Source organism: Salmo salar, chromosome ssa16, assembly GCF_905237065.1.
Source record: "Salmo salar chromosome ssa16, Ssal_v3.1, whole genome shotgun sequence".
In the NCBI taxonomy this organism is placed as follows: Eukaryota; Metazoa; Chordata; class Actinopteri; order Salmoniformes; family Salmonidae; genus Salmo; species Salmo salar.
This window is the reverse complement of record NC_059457.1, coordinates 63,761,386-63,779,047: the sequence shown is the minus strand read 5'-3', so window position 1 is coordinate 63,779,047 and position 17,662 is coordinate 63,761,386. Positions and strand designations below refer to the sequence as shown.

At 44.3% G+C, this 17,662-nt stretch overlaps 1 protein-coding gene across 10 annotated transcripts in view; it reads left to right on the top strand.

Moving 5' to 3' along the window:
- The window catches only part of LOC106574310 (intersectin-1), a 67,607-nt gene that overhangs the window by 13,305 nt on the left and 36,640 nt on the right, over positions 1 to 17,662 (top strand). For 9 of the 10 annotated variants that reach the window (XM_014150137.2, XM_014150134.2, XM_014150136.2 and 6 more), the window contains exons 2-7: positions 12,680 to 12,749; positions 13,506 to 13,601; positions 14,269 to 14,332; positions 14,677 to 14,831; positions 15,504 to 15,665; positions 15,893 to 15,968. In XM_014150137.2, the coding sequence (XP_014005612.1) occupies positions 12,722 to 12,749; positions 13,506 to 13,601; positions 14,269 to 14,332; positions 14,677 to 14,831; positions 15,504 to 15,665; positions 15,893 to 15,968 (581 nt within the window). In that variant the 5' untranslated portion in view covers positions 12,680 to 12,721. Of the gene's footprint in view, positions 1 to 8,402; positions 8,515 to 12,679; positions 12,750 to 13,505; positions 13,602 to 14,268; positions 14,333 to 14,676; positions 14,832 to 15,503; positions 15,666 to 15,892; positions 15,969 to 17,662 lie in introns of all 10 variants that reach the window. The other variant, XM_045697564.1, reaches the window with a different exon arrangement.

Sequence of the window (17,662 nt, the reverse complement as noted above, 5' to 3'; positions counted from 1 at the left end):
ATTTACATCTCTTGAACGCAATCAACTTGCCAGATTTAAAAATAACCTTACTGGGAAATCACACTTTGCAATAATCTGAGCACTGCGCCCAGAAAAATACGCATTGCGATACAGACTAGACGTCATGTTGGGGAGATCTAAAATCGAAAATACTATGTAAATAATCCATTACCTTTGATTCTCTTCATCAGATGTCACTTCCAGGTATCACAGGTCCATAACGAATGTAGTTTTGTTCAAAAAAGCTCATCATTTATGTCCAAAAATCTCCGTCTCGTTAGCACATGATGTAAGCCAGCCGGACTTCTCGTCATGAACGAGGGGAAAAAATATATTTCCGTTCGTTCAAACATGTCAAACGTTGTATAGCATAAATCATTAGGGCCTTTTTTAACCAGAACATGAATAATATTCAAGGTGGACGAATGCATACTCTTTTATAACGTATTGGAACGAGGGTACCCAACATGAACTCGCGCGCCAGGTGTCTAATGGGACATCATCGTTCCATGGCTCTTGTTCGGTCAGATCTCCCTCCAGAAGACTCAAAACACTTTGTAAAGGCTGGTGACATCTAGTGGAAGCAATAGGAAGTGCCAAAATATTCCTAAGCCCCTGTGTTTTTCAATGGGATAGGTTTAAAGTCAATACAACACATCAGGTATCCACTTCCTGTCAGAAAATGTCTCAGGGTTTTGCCTGCCAAATGAGTTCTGTTATACTCACAGACACCATTCAAACAGTTTTAGAAACTTTAGAGTGTTTTCTATCCATATATAATAAGTATATGCATATTCTAGTTACTGGGTAGGATTAGTAACCAGATTAAATCGGGTACATTTTTTTTATCCAGACGTGCAAATGCTGCCCCCTAGACCCAACAGGTTAAGAAGCCTTTTGGTCCCAGGCATGCTGCTCCGGTACCTCTTACCGTGCAGGAGCAGATAGAATGTTCTATGACTTGGGTGGCTTGATTCTTTGACAATTTTCAGGGCCTAGCCCTAATAGGATGACAGTCCCTCTACTTAGCCACTTTTGTCCTCCAGTGTGGCACTGCTTTTAACGTCAACATTACAGGCAAGAATGTGATAACAGTAGCGGCACAGGACTTTCACACCAGAGTGTGTCTAGGCGTGGATGGTGAGGGTGAGAGGGACGTGAAGTGGGGTCTATTATTACCCCTCACACTTTCCCGTCACCCCATGCCCCACTTAAGACAGAGAACAAAAACACATCGACTTCCAGTTCCACATAGGGTTGCAAAGGGTAGGAAACTTTACGGGAAATTTCCGAATTTTTTTCTGAAAATTTTCCATGGGAAGTTAATTTTGCTTAAATTAGTTTATAAAAGTGAACCTTTTTCGTGGGATACACATAAGGCAATTCTAGGTCTTGTGGAATATTTTGGTTAAACTATCCCCAATTAAATGGAATTGCAATCCTCTGCATGCACAGTGCACTTTTCCATTACATGTACAGCTGATTCTCAAGATCTTGCATACAAATGAGATGCTATTGAGCCCACACTACTACACTGTCTGAGCCAAGGACTACATGCTTTCTGGTAAGTTTTGATTACAATACTGGGTGGGGTGAATTATTTAATGACATACATGAGTTTTTGTTAACTAGTAAATAGTAGCCTACAGCAAAGTTTGCTTTAAATCATTTCAAACTTGTGAACAATTTCTGCTAGTTAGTTTTTGCTACCATGTGGGTTTTAGCTTGCTTGAGGAGTGTTAATTCACCTGTTTCCATACATGTTTCATTTTAAAACATTTATCATACAAAGGAGTCGTGACATCTAACTGCTTAACTATTTATCTGTACATGGAATTGTATTTATTTATTTTTACTCATTTTTTTTTCTGATCTTTACAGGAAAATGCCACGGGCACTATCTGATGTGTGGAGACATTTCACTGCAGCTGATGTAGAAGGAAAAGCTGTGTACATTTGCAAATACTGTGCCAAATCATATGTGAAGAATGCAACACGATGCAGAATCATCTGGCCAAGTGCATAAAGTTCCCTCAGCGCTCTCACCAAGCAACCTCTGACAAAAGTCCCTCTACTTCTATTTGATGTGAAAATGATGACTCGGACACCTTATCGATAGCAACAGCTCATGTTCCTCCTGGAATCAGATGTTTTTTTGACTCAATGGCGGAACGTAGTCAGAGAAATGCTGATGAATGTCTTGCTCGAGCTGTGTATGCAACTGGTTCACCTCTGATGCTCACAGGCAATGTGTATTGGAAGAGATTTCTGAATGTTCTTTGCCCAGCATACACCCCTCCAACCAGACATGCTTTATCTACTCATTTGCTGGATGCAGAGTTAAACGGAGTTCAAGTGTAGGTCAAGCAAATCATAGAGAAAGCAGACTGTATTGCAATCATCTCTGATGAGAGGTCCAATGTTCGTGGGCAAGGAATAATGAACTACATCATCTCCACCTACTCAGCCAGTATTCTAAAAGAGCAGACACAAGGGACAACAGACACACCGGTCTCTACAATGCAGATGAGCTGAAGGCAGTCATCAATGACCTTGAACCACAGAAGGTATTTGCACTGGTGACAGACAATGCTGCGAACATGAAGGCTGCTTGGTCTAAAGTGGAGGAGTCCTACCCTCACATCACACCCATTGGCTGTGCTGCTCATGCATTGAATCTGCTCCTCAAGGACATCATGGCACTGAAAACAATGGATACACTCTACAAGAGAGCCAAGGAAATGGTTAGGTATGTGAAGGGTCATCAAGTTATAGCAACAATCTACCTCACCAAGCAAAGTGAGAATAATAAGAGCACCACATTGAAGCTGCCCAGCAACACCCGTTGGGCTGGTGTTGTCATGTTTGACAGTCTCCTGGAGGGAAAGGAGTCTCTCCAAGAAATTGCCATATTACAGTCTGCTGTTATGGACAGCCCCATCAAGAGGATCCTCCTGGATAATGCATTTTGGGAGAGAGTGGTAAGCAGCCTGAAACTCCTGAAACCTATAGCAGTAGCCATTGCATGGATTGAGGGAGTCAATGCCATCCTGTCTGATGTTCAGACTCTTCTAGCAGATGTAAGAGAATAAATCTGTACTGCCCTGCCCACTTCACTGTTGCTCCAAACAGAGGAAACTGCAGTTCTGACATACATCAAAAAGCGTGAAGACTTCTGCCTGAAGCCCATACGCACCGCAGCCTACATGTTGGACCCCAAGTATGCTGGCAAGAGCATCCTGTCTGGTGCAGAGATCAACAAGGCCTATGGTGTCATCACTACTGTGTCTCGCCACCTTGGCCTGGATGAGGGCAAGGTTCTTGGCAGTCTGGCGAAGTACACGTCCAAGCAAGGGCTTTGGGATGGAAATGCAATATGGCAGTGTGCCAACATATCTCATCAGCCAACTGGTAGAAGGGATTTTGTGGATCTGAGGCTCTTTCCCCCGTTGCCTCCATCATCCTCCAAATCCCACCAACATCAGCCACCTCAGAGCGCAACTGGTCCTTGTTTGGGAACACACACCAAAGCACGCGACAGGCTGACCAATACAAGGGTTGAAAAATTGTTGGCCATCCAAACAAATGTTAGGCTTTTTGAGCCTGACAACGAGCCATCCTCAACAAGGTTGGAACGTGACAGTGAAGATGAGGCCTTAGTCTGATGTTCAAGAGGTGGACATTAAGGAGGTCCAGGGAGAAAACATGGAAGCCTGAGAGAAAGACAACCAAAGCTTTAGTTTCTAGACTATCATTTTACAGATGTTGAAAATGTTGTTGGGAGATGCGATGGATCATTTAATACTCCCTTTCTTTTGTTGTTCAGTGGAATCATCCCATGTGAAGAGTCAACTCATTTAATTAAAGTTCAATTCGTAACTATTTTTTTTTCTTCTATTGGAAGGATTATCATTTGCATTTATGTGTACTTATGATAAGGTAAAAGGTTTGTTTCTGTCTCCATATGATATGGTAAATATATCCAATGCAAAAAAAATCAACATTTAAATGGTATTAATATTAATTCCCATATTCCCGAATATTCCTCAAAATGTATACGTTTTGTTCACCATGTTAATTCCCTCATCCACTTAATGAAGATGGAAGAATTAGCCCAAAGAGTAATACCCAGGATGTATTGCTTTGTCTGGTTGGTTTGTGTGTATCAGGGCAGTATTTAACCCCCCTTGAGATAACATGGTCAGCTCATACTCAGAGAAAACAGCTCTAAGCCTGACTAACTTGGTGTACTCAGGGCTTAGTGGACTCACATCTACTCTGGCGGGCCCAATGAGAGGGCCTCGACCCATGTCACCCTAAAGCACTCGCATTAGTTATTAATACATTATGCATTCATACAGTGCCTTCAGAAGGTATTAACACCCCTTGACTTTTTCCAAGTTTTGTGTTACCAGCTACCAGATTTTTGGGTCACTGGCCTACACACAATACAATGTCAGTGGAATTATGTTTATTGACATTTTTACAAAGGAATTACAAATGAAAAGCTGAAATGTCTCAAACTATTCAACCCCTTTGTTATAGTAATCCTAAATAAGTTAATGAGTAAAACGTTGCTCCACAAGTTTCATAATAAGTTGCATGGACTCACTCTGTGCAATAATAGTGTTTACTTCATTTCTGTACCCCACACACAGAATTATCTGTATGGTCCCTCAGTCCAGCAGTGAATTTCAAACACCAATTCAACCAAATCAAATTTTCTTTGTCACATGTGCCGAATACAACAGGTGTAGGTAGACCTTACAGTGAAATGCTTACTTACGAGCCTCTAACCAACAGTGCAATTTAAAAAAAATACAAAGTTAAGAATAAGAGATAAAGTAACAAGTAATAAAAGAGCAGCAGTAAGAAATAACAATATATACAGGGGGGTGCAGGTACAAAGACCAGGGAGGTTTTCCAGTGCCTCGCAAAGGGCACCTGTTGGTAGATTGGTAAAAATATGAAAATACATTATCAAAATAAATCGTTTTTATTTCTTTGGTAAAAGCTAGAGTACACTCGGTTGTGCAAAACGACTTTTTTAGCACAGCGTGCTGATGTTAGGTACTCGGCTCCACCTCGTACTTATTACTGCACCACAGCCGTGCTAAAAAGGTAGTTTTCCACAAACTCGAGTGTACAATTGCTTTTCTACAATGGGTTACCAATTAAATAAAAACGTTATTTTGATAAATGTATTCATATGCTACTATTTCATCCCTCAATTAAAATATAAGCCAAGTCCCAACACGTTGTTTCTAACCAAGCCAGTGTAACCGATGTGAAATGGCTAGTTCGTTAGCGGTGGTGCGCACTAATAGCGGTTCAATCGGTGACGTCACTCGCTCTGCGACCTAAGTAGATGTTCCCCTTGCGATGCTTCGTGGGTGTCAGTTGTTGATGTGTGCAAGGGTACCTGGTTCAAGCCCAGGTTGGGGCGAAGAGAGGGACGGAACCTACACTGTTATACCAGCTGGCCGTTCATTCTATCAGTTATGTTGCCAGACACAATCGTTAAGTATTTTTGTTCTATATCTATGGACACAACCCAGTCGTTGGTTCTAAATGTGCCGTTTCCATTCTGGCTGGCAACACTCTTATCCGTTGTTTGCTAGCTAGCCAACTACGGCTAACAGACACGTCAAACCGTGTAGCTGGAATAACTGCAAAATGACAAAGCCAATCGTAACATTGTTGAAATGATAATGGATCTACATTCATACAGTTAGTGTCCAGCTCGCAAAAAATAATCGAAATGAAAGCAAGACAGTCAGGGAGCATTGACAATTTACAAAGAAATTATGTATAGGGCCTATTTTTTTTCACACTCACTGTTCTCTAACCGTTTCCCCTTGGCCTTTATACTAGTTTGAGCTGTGGAAATGTGCAGAGGCAGCGAAACTGAGACAGTCCATGTTGTCCTATGAGCAGGCAGAATGTTGTTCTGCACGGTTGTCCTGTCCTGCCCCCTGAGCTGTGAGTGACACTGCAGTAGTGTTGCACGGTATACTGGTACCAAAACATCAGGATACTTATGATACCAACATTTCAGAATACCTTAGCACTGTTTCGTTTGGTAGAGCTGGAAAAGTTGGTAGTATCAATCTAAAGAACCCACTGGCGCCTTTCTAAAATGTTTATAAATTCAGTTAAGTTTGCACAGGTCCAGTAATATCCACTTCACTTTCCTGCTCATATCACGTGAAGGCTGTAATCAGCCAGCAGCATCCCCTACCAACCCTCACTCCCCGGCTTTTCTCTGCCTGCTCTTCAAACGCGTCTATTCCGCTGTCAGTTTATTTAATTTAGCCATGATGTCGAGCAGAGATGCAGTCCCTGATGAATCTTCTGTTAGATTTGTACATTTGTTGAATTGGAGCAGTACGCAAAACGAGCAATGTTGATACATTGTATAATTTAATTGCCTGTTATAACCAAGAACACAGACCAGTCTGAGTAGACTTTGCAAGTTCTGTCATACAGCCTCTGAGTGCCAGAGAGGGGAAATTGAGCACCTGCTTCGTGACAGGCATGCTTGCAGCTTTACAGCAAATAAAACGGCTTGTCTGTAGCCTAAACGGAAAAAAAACAAAAAAAAGACCCGTTTTACCGATGCCTTTTTTTCTTTGTGTTGTGATTCGCACGCTTTTTATATAATTTCACAAATCATGTCGCTGGCCGTTTTAAACTAATGCCTGGTCACTAATTATTGGTTTGATAACAAACGTTGTTCCGTCATGTTACTTAGCTAGCTAACAACCTGGTAACTTGAAAGTAGGTTTATGCTAATATAGGCCTAATGTAAGCCTAAACTATATAAAACATCTATTTCTTTCTGGTGCTCCTTAAATTCTGTTTGGTGCCAAACGTTTTAAAAGTTGGGAGCAGTATGTGTGTTTGTGGGAGAGTGATAATGGTGTGTGTGTGTGTTAATGAGAGGGAAGGGAGGGAGAGTGTCTGTGTTAACTAAAGAGTGAATTTTTCATGCAGTGTTTTCCCCTTACTGGCACAATGACAATGTAGATCATTATGCATGTATATTCCTTCCTCCCATTCCTCCAGCCAAATCACAGGTAGGCCTTTGCAAATATCCAACTCCATGTGATGTCCTTCAAAAATGCATTATATTCCCTGTGGCTCAGTTGGTAGAGCATGGTGTTTGCAAAGCCAGCATGGTGTGTGCAACGCCAGGGTTGTGAGTTCGATTCCCACGGGGGGCCAGTACAAAAAAAAAATGCATGAATTGAAATGAAATGTATGCATTCACTACTGTAAGTCGCTCTGGATAAGAGCGTCTGCTAAACGACTAAAATGTAAATATAGGCCTATCTTGTCTTCTGCGGAATAGGCTACGTAGCCAGTTGATTAGTGCCCACGTGTTTCCAAGAACAATTCTCCCAATCATCTGTGTGCCATCTTTGTGTATCTGTCTGTCTGCTTGCTGTCTGTCACAGGAGTTCAACATCTGACCCTGCATTGGGCCATGCCCTCCCACAGACGGCATACCTCTGCTATGACATCATGTGCGGCGTTGCACTTGTCTACTAGCCCCAGCCCTAGGCATCTAGCCTGTCTTATAAGGGGCGTTCCACCACAGCAGGAGCTTGTCTACTAGCCCCAGCCCTAGGCATCTAGCCTGTCTTATAAGGGGCGTTCCACCACAGCAGGAGCTTGTCTACTAGCCCCAGCCCTAGGCATCTAGCCTGTCTTATAAGGGGCGTTCCACCACAGCAGGAGCTTGTCTACTAGCCCCAGCACTTGTCTACTAGCCCCAGCCCTAGGCATCTAGCCTGTCTTATAAGGGGCGTTCCACCACAGCAGGAGCTTGCTAAGTGATCAGATTATGCAGATAAATCCACCTTCCAGTCCCAGACCAGTGACATCAGAGCCCCGGTCCTGGCTTACTGGAATAACAACAAGCAAACTGATAATTCCATAGAATCCTTCTCTAACCTTCCCTGTCTGTGTGGATGCATCCCAAATAGTGCCCTATTCCTAATGTAGTGCACTACCTTGACCATAGCCTTATGGGCCCTGGTCAAAAGTTGTGCACTATAAAGGGAATAGGGTGCCATTTGCGATTCCGCCTGTCCTATGCCTCTCTGAACTGTCCTTTTCAAGACCCTGGGTCACAAGGAAACATCACCACAAACGACAATCCGAGTTAGACAAGTTAGAGGGAGAAACTAGGTCAGAGGGACAAACAGCCTTGCCTACCCCCCCCCTCATTTGCTTGGTATGTGTGAGGCGTGCGTGTCTGTGAGTCAGTAAGTGTAAGGCTAGCGCAGTGTGTGATGAGGCTCTTGTGTGCCTCTCCAGGGAGATGTGATATGAATCGCTGTGGAACAGCATGGTAATCTGCTCTGCTCTGTCTCTGCTCTTTGTGTTGACTCAAGTCTTTCTGCCTGGAGGACAGAGAGGGAAGCTGGCAGCAGCGTCAGTGCACTGCTGGCCTGGCTTTGCACTTACGAAACAGAACCCTTCAAAGAGCCGGAAACAGTCACTCCTGTAATTAACGCACACGAACAAGCTTTTTTTTACCAAACAGAAACTGCCTAGTATGGGAATGTTGTAGGAAATTACTTATTTTTTTATGTACAGAGAGAAATATACAGTGTTGTGTCTCTGTGTCGTTGAAATGTTTCATGCTGCTTGGGGCTCCCACTGTGAGGGCTGTACGGGAGGGGTGGTCTGGCTCTGATTAAAATGCCTTGGGGGGTGCTGCTCCCTTCCCCCATGTCTTTGTTTTACTGATACTCCGTCCTCTCTCACCATGACGTTTACACAGCTGGGAGATAACATTGCCTCTCCTCCGTTCCCTCTCCCTTCATCTTCTCCCCTCTTTGTATGTCATTCATCCACTTTTTATAGAAACATGAAGAGGGGCCTTTCCTCCCCTCATGTGACACCCACCCCAGGATGTAGCTAGCCATTTAAGGCTAGAGTTCTGCCTAATCACAGTCAAATCAAATGTTATTTGTCAAATGCTTCGAAAACAACAGGTGTAGACTAACAGTGAAATGCATACATATGGGCCCTTCCCAACAATGCAGTGAGGGGACAAAAAAGAGAAATAATAGAAACATAAAAATAATAACTTGGTTACATAGACTGGGTACCATTACCGAGTCAATGTGCCGGGGTACGAGGTAATTGCGGTATACATGCAGATATAGGAATAAAGTGACTAGGCAACAGGATAGATAATAAACAGTAACAGCAGCGCATGTGACGAGTCAAAAGAGTTAGTGCAAAAAGGGTCAATGCAGATATTCAGGGTAGCTATTGGTTATCTATTTAGCAGTTTTATGGCTCGGGGATAGAAGCTGTTCATGGTCCTATTGGTTCCAGACTTGGAGCAAAAGGCTCCTAAAGCCTGTTGAGGACAGACGTTCCGCCAGCGGGACACCTAGCCAACAGCCAATGGGCGCGAAATACAAAACATCAAAAATCTCATAATTCAATTTTCTCAAACATACGACTATTTTACACCATTTTAAAGATACACTTCTCCTTAATGCAACCACATTGTCCGAATTCAAAAAGGCTTTACAGCGAAAGCAAAACATTAGATTATGTTAGCACACCACCTAAACAAGAAAAGCCACACAGCCATTTTCCTAGCAAGGAGAGGCGTCACAAAAACCAGAAATACAGCTAAAATTAAGCACTAACCTTTGACGATCTTCATCAGATGACACTCATAGGACATCATGTTACACAATACATGTATGCTTTGTTCGATCAAGTTCATATTTATATCCAAAAACATAATTTTACATTGGCGCGTGATGTTCAGAAAATGTTTGCCTCCCAAAACTTCCGGTGAATGTGCACATTAATTTACAGAAATACTCATCATAAACATTGACAAAATATATAACAATGATTTAAAGAATTATAGATATACTACTCCTTAATGCAACCGCTGTGTCAGATTTTAAAATAGCTTTTTGGCGAAAGCACATTGTTCAATATTCTGAGTACAGAACTCAGCCATCAATGCAAGCTATACAGCTCCCCGTCAAGTCATGGCATCAATAAAACTCTAAATTAGTGTTATAAATCTTTCCTTACCTTTGCTGATCTTCGGCGGAATGCACTCGCAGTTCTTCCACAAGAAATGTTCATTTGTTCGATAAAGTCCATCATTTATGTCCAAATACCTCTGTTTTGTTGGCGCGTCCAGAACACTATTCCAAAGGCACGATGCGGGAGCGCAATTCAATAGACGAAAAGCTCAAAAGTTCCATTACCGTTTGTAGAAACATGTTAAACTATGTTTACAATCAATCCTTAGAGTGTTTTTAAACATAAAAAGTTGATAATATTCCAACCGGACAATAGCTTATTCATTACAGAAGAAAAATAAAAATGCTAGCCATGCATGAACGCGCATGAAGTAACTACATGACCTCAGACAGTCCACTGCTTGAACCGGCTGTTATTCCCTCCAAATTCACCATAGAAGCCTCAAACAACTTTCTAAAGACTGTTGACATCCAGTGGAAGCCTTAGGAAGTGCACAATGACCCCACAGACACTGTAGTTTCAATAGGCAATGGTTTGAAAGACTACAAGTGTCAGATCTCCCACTTCCTGGTTGGATTTTTCTCAGGTTTTTGCCTGCCATATGAGTTCTGTTATACTCACAGACATCATTCAAACAGTTTTAGAAACTTCAGAGTGTTTTCTATCCAAATCTACTAATAATATGCTAATATTCGACTCTGTGTCCGAGTATTAGGCAGTTTACTCTGGGCACGCTTTTCATCCAGCCATCTTAATACTGTACCCTATACCTTATCAGTCAGTTTCTGCCATAATACTGCTGAACAATTAGTCAAATGGCCACCCAGCATATTTAAATTGACACCCCCCCCACGTTTGTTTTTACACTGCTGCTACTCGCTGTCAATTATCAATGCATAGTCATTTTACAAATTATCTCGACTAACCTGTACCCCCGCACATTGACTTGGTACCGGTACCCCCTGTATATAGCCTCGTTATTGTTATGTATTTTTATTTTATTTTGTAAATATTTTCTTAACTCTTTTCTTGAACTGTATTGTTGGTTAAGGGCTTCTAAGTAAACATTTCACGGTAAGGTCTACACCTGTTGTATTCGGGCGCATGTGACAAATAAAAGTTGATTTGGTGCATCGCTACCACTTGCTGTGCGGTAGCAGATACACCGCCTGGTATAGAGGTCTCGGATGGCAGGGAGCTCATCCCCAGTGATGTACTGGGCCATACGCACTACCCTTTGTTGTGCCTTATAGCCAGATGCCAAGCAGTTCCATACCAAGCGGTGATGCATCCTGGACACTGAGGAACTTGATGCTCTCAACCTGCTCCACTACAGCCCCGGAGATGTGAATGGGGGTGTGCTCGGCCCTCCGTTTTCTGTTGTCCGTGATCAGTTCCTTTTGTTTTGCTTACGTTGAGATTGTTGTCCTGGCACCACACTTCCAGGTCTCTTACCACCTCCCCGTAGGCTATATTTTTATTTTAGTTATGTAGCAGACACTTAGCCAGAGCAACTTACAAGAGCAATTAGGTTTAAGTGCCTTGCTCAAGGGCACATCGGCAGATTTTTCACCTAGTCGGCTCTGGGATTTCAACCAACAACCTTTCGGTTACTGGCCGAACACTCTTAACTGCTAGGCTATCTGCAGCCCTGTATCATTGTCAGTGATCTGTCCTACCACTGTGTCGTCGGCAAACTTAATGATGTTGTTGGAGTCGTGTGTGTGTGTGTGTCCAGGGTCCAGTTGATGAGGGAGGTGTTTAATCCCAGGGTCCTTAGCTTCGTGATGAGCTTGGAGGGCTTCTATGGTGTTAGATGCTGAGCTGTAGTCAATGAACAGCATTCTCACAAAGGTGTTCCTTTTGTCCAGATGGGAAATGGCAGTGTGGAATGCAATAGCAATTGCGTCACCTGTGGATGTATTGGGGTGGTATGCAAATTAGAGTTGGTCCACGGTGTCTGGGATGATGGCGTTGATGTGAGCCATGACATGCCTTTCAAATCATTTCATAGCTACAGATGTGAGTGCTAAGGGGCGATAGTCATTTAGACGGGTTACCTTAAGAGTTCTGCATGAAACATTACAGAATGGGTCAGGTAGAGGTTGTGAATGTTGACCTGTTAAAAGGGCTACAGAGAGCGTGATCACACAGTCGTCCGGAGCAGCTGGTGCATGGTTCAGTGTTGTTAACCAGATGAACCAATCCACCTGTCCATAATGGTTGCGTCTCAAATGGCACCATATTCCCTTTTATAGTGCACTACCTTTGACCAGTATCAATGCACTATAAAGGGAATAGGGTGCCTTTTGGGATGCACCCATGACAATCATTTGTCAGCCAGTGCAACACTACTGACTAACTCACTGTACTTTACAGTCAAGTGATGCATTTAGGCCTATCTACCTATTACCAAACAGGTTGTTACAAGTCTCTATTGCTAAATGTTTACCTGTCTTGTTAACAGCTTGCTGCCTGGCCTGCCCTCCCCCTGATGAAAGGAATAGAAAAAGGCATAGAACATGAAACGGCTTTGATTTCCTTTTGAGGGGAGCTTCTGTCTTTTGGGAGTTGGAGGAGAAGAGCGAGGATATAGACGCTGTAGACTGACTGTTGTGGCCCTTCCTGTCTTGTCTTTCAGGTGTTTGCAGCTTGCGGCTGCAGTTGACTGACCGACTGAACAATGGCTCAGTTTCCCACGCCCTTCGGAGGTGAGTGCCACCCAACCAGATTGACAGCCGTCTGCCTGGCACACTGTGTGTGTGTGCGTGTGTGTGTGTGTGCGCATCTGTGTGTTTGTTTGTGTCACAAGCGTGTATGTATGAGCGAAATGTATGCCCGTGCAACTGCGTGCAGGTGTTTGTGTGTGTGTCCTGATCTCCCTCTACACATGGATTAATGAGAGTTGTACTGTAACTTCGGCACAAAGGAAGGGTCACTATCAAGTTATTACTCCCAGGAGGTGGAAGCCTGCCTGCTGGACTGCGTGGGGTGCATGCCTAATGCCACCCGTTTCCCACCCGTGCATCCCTAATGCCACATTCCTCAAAATCAACTCTGAATCGCAAAGCCACTTCCACTGCATTTTATCACTGTTCCCCTTTAATCAGGGACTGATTTAGACTGAGATGGGTGCAATTAATTATCAGGTAGAACAGAAAACCAGCAGGCTCCGTACCTCGTTGGGTAAGAGTCGTATACCCCTGCCCTACATTGTGCACTATATAGAAAATTGGGGTAGCATTTGGGATGCAGCCATGGTGTATGGTGTAAACTCAGATCACCAACCACCACTTAATTTACTCTCTCTCTCTCCCCCTCCCCTGACTCACCTTAATGCTGTGTTCCATGACTATACGGAGACCTAACTGAGCCCCCCCCACACACACACACACACACACACACACACACACACACACACACTCACACAGGCCAGGCGAGAGCTTCAACTGATCTTTCTCTCTCAGGAGGTCTGGACGCCTGGGTGATCTCTCTGGACGAGCGAGCCAAACATGACCAGCAGTTTGTCAGCCTGGCCCCCTCACCAGCTGGCTACATCACAGGTCAGCGTCACTCACAGCGGGGGAGGGGAGGGGATGGACAAACGAAGGGAAAGAGCCGTGGAGGACAGTCTTTGCAGTACAGCATCATGCCAGGCAGAAGTTACTTGAAGATGGCAGAAGATCACTTCTTCATAAGGACTTTCTCTTATATTATACACACACACACACACACACACACACACACACACACACACAGTACCAGGTCAAAGGTGAAGGGGTAATGAAGCCTGGTGGACTGAGGCTAGGGCGGGCCTTGAAGTGTTTAATTCCCTACTTCCCACACAGTAGCAAGCAACTTCATTCTCCACTCTCACTATCAGAAAGGACATTTCAGTCACTCACACTCACTCATATGATCATCTGATATCATTGCCTTGGTATTTTGATTTTCAACATAACCTTGCACAACCCCCGACACACCCTTTTAGAGAAGTGTAAGTGCTTGTTTCACTCGGCTACTTCCGCAACAAGTCTTTCGCAAGCCGCAGTCATTTCATAATTCTCAATGTATGATTGTGTTCAAATTGAAATAATTTGCATTTGATTCCTCTTGAAAGAGGAACCAACTGGCCTCTTTCTCTCTGTGTGTTTGAATAGATAAATCCATAATGGTGTACAACAGACTCAACACTATTATAATATTATTTTCCCTTCTCATTGTCCGTAGGTGACCAGGCCAGGAATTTCTTCCTGCAGTCAGGCCTGCCCCCTCCCATCCTGGCACAGATATGGTGAGTGTCTCCTCTCACTCCATCTCTCCCATTCTCAACTCAATCCACCGTTAATGTCAACCACTGTTGTCTCTTTCTCTTTGCCTTTCTCTTGTTTTTGTCAATCTCCTCCCTCTGTCTTCCACTCCACTTTCACTCACTCTTTTTTTCTCTCTCTATCTCTCTCCTTTATCTCTCCCCCTCTTTCTCTCACCTCTCTCTCTCTCGCTCTTCATTCATGCTTCATTGGCATGCCATCCACACGGACATATTGGTAAAGCAGAGATTCACAGCAACAATGAGAGTAATCAGCGTACTGTAATCGTATCTTTACTTTCTTTACTTGCTCCCTCTCCCTCTCTCAGGGCCCTGGCCGATATGAACAATGATGGGAAGATGGACATGCACGAGTTCTCCATCGCCATGAAGCTGATCAAGCTCAAGCTGCAGGGTCACCCCCTGCCCCCCTCTCTGCCCCCCTCCATGAAGCAGCCGCCCCCGCCACCCACCGCACCCTTCGGTAAGGGACTAGACAGGGGCAGGGTGTGTCTCAATAGTCTAAAGGGGCTTATTTTCCTCCATCTGTAGTGATCTGTACAGCAGGATAGGTAAAAGCAGTGTTGTGGATGCAACAACAAAGAAAGTACATGTTTGCTTTAACCTGTCCACTTGTTCTTTCAGATCAGTGCAGGTGACGTACAAGAGACTTGGAGATTGTGCCACTAGACTATGAGATACGCCCATGTTACAGTCCCCATGGCCACCATTAACTAAATGGACTTTAGAGTGCTCGAAGCCAACTCTGCCATATCATCTGCCCCATCTATGTACATAGCTAAATGTTTCACTGGGGCAATTTAAAACCTTTAACTACCTGACTACCTGTTATCTCAAAGCACAACCATAATGTGCCGTTTCTGGTATTTGAACAGGCAACGCTCTGGGTCAATATACTGTTGCTCCCCCTGACAACCAAGGCATATTGCTGTGAGCTGCCTGTTTGACCAGACTAATGTTGTTAATTTTCAAGTGAATCAGTCAGAACTCAGCGCTTGTAGGCTCCTCGGCTTTGAATGAGTGGGGAAAATAATAATAAACACTGTGTTAAAATCATAGGCTTGTCAATAGAAAATGAATGATCCTCTGTTGTCTTATGTTTGTCTGACATACTTTACTTCATTCTACCCTGCAGGAATGCATGGTTTAGGGGTAATGCCAGGCCTCCCAGCAGTCCCTCCATTACCCATGCCCCCTATGCCAGGGGTGGGTATGTCCCCCCCTCTGGTGTCGTCGGTGCCCCCGTCTGTACCCCCCATGGCCAACGGCGTGCCAATGACGGGCTTCTCCCACCAAGGTATGGCCCAATCAGCATTGTTGTTAGACACGCCACTGAATATTGAAAGCAGAGTTCTAGTGAATGACAGTGAAGCCCTCTGGCAACATTTCAGAGCATCTCACTTTGTTGATTTAATCCTTAACCTCACTAACAAATTCCTTTTTTTTTTTGTGATTCCCCCCTTTTTATTTATATATATATATTTTTTTTTTATCTGTCTCTTTCTCTCTGTCTCTGTCTCTCAGCCACCACGCTCAACAAAAGCTCTTCTTTCAACCGCCCCGGTGCCAAGCTGCAGGGCCAGTCTTTTGAGACTTCTAGGTGAGTCACATGTCACCCACTTGGAAGAATGGCCCCTGCTCGCTGGGCCCAAACGCAAAGGGACAAATGTAGCTGTGTTTGTGCTTAGACTGCTGCATCCTCTAATTTTATCAAGACAATGAATCTTTAAAAAAAAAATGTTGAACACACAACAGGCTAGCTCATTAAAAAGCCATCACATCACTTAGCGATGAGATCCCTCTGTTAAAACGAGAGATGCACAGGCTACGTCCCGTGTCGTCAGTTGGAGAAGAGCAATTATTCTGTCCAGACTGCTTTGCTTTCTAACATGACTTAAAAATAACTTAATGTTCAAGTTTCAAAGTCTATTGTACATTTTTCAGAAGTTAACCCTTTACACTTGTGGGAGTTGGCCTATATCAAATCAAATCAAATTTATTTATATAGCCCTTCTTACATCAGCTGATATCACAAAGTGCTGTACAGAAACCCAGCCTAAAACCCCAAACAGCAAGCAATGCAGGTGTAGAAGCACGGTGGCTAGGAAAAACTCCCTAGAAAGGCCAAAACCTAGGAAGAAACCTAGAGAGGAACCAGGCTATGAGGGGTGGCCAGTCCTCTTCTGGCTGTGCCGGGTGGAGATTATAACAGAACATGGCCAAGATGTTCAAATGTTCATAAATGACCAGCATTGTCAAATAATAATAATCATAGTAGTTGTCGAGGGTGCAACAAGTCAGTAACACAAGAGTAAGTGTCAGTTGGCTTTTTCATAGCCGATCTTTGAGAGTATCTCTACCGCTCCTGCTGTCTCTAGAGAGTTGAAAACAGCAGGTCTGGGACAGGTAGCACGTCCGGTGAATAGGTCAGGGTTCCAGCAGGTCTGGGACAACAGGTTTGGGACAGGTAGCACGTCCGGTGAACAGGTCAGGGTTCCATAGCTGCAGGCAGAACAGTTGGAACTGGAGCAGCAGCACGACCAGGTGACCTGGGGACAGCAAGGAGTCATCAAGCCAGGTAGTCCTGAGGCATGGCCCTAGGGCTCAGGTCCTCCGAGAGAGAGAAAGAGAGGAAGAGAGCATATTTAAATTCACATAGGACACCGGAAAAGACGAGAAATACTCCAGATGTGACAGACTGACCCTAGCCCCCCGACACATAAACTACTGCAGCATAAATACTGGAGGCTGAGACAGGAGGGGTCAGGAGACACTGTGGCCCCATCCGATGAAACCCCCGGACAGGGCCAAACAGGTAGGATATAACCCCACCCACTTTGCCAAAGCACAGCCTCCACACCACTGGAGGGATATCTCCAACCACCAACATACCATCCCGGGACAAGGCCGAGTATAGCCCACAAAGATCTCCGCCACGGCACAGCCCAAGGGGGGGCGCCAACCCAGACAGGAAGACCACGTCAGTGACTCAACCCACTCAAGTGATGCACCCCTCTCAGGGACGGCATGGAAGAACACCAGTAAGCCAGTGACTCAGCCCCCGTAATAGGGGTAGAGGCAGAGAATCCCAGTGGAAAGAGGGGGAACCGGCTAGGCAGAGACAGCAAGGACGGTTCGTTGCTCCAGCCTTTCCGTTCACCTTCACACCCCTGGGCCAGACTACACTTAATCATAGGACCTACTGAAGAGATATGCCTATAGGGATAAGTTGAAATGTTTCTTACAGAAGAAATGTGAAAGTCATATACATAAGCATGGTAGCAATTGAAAGGG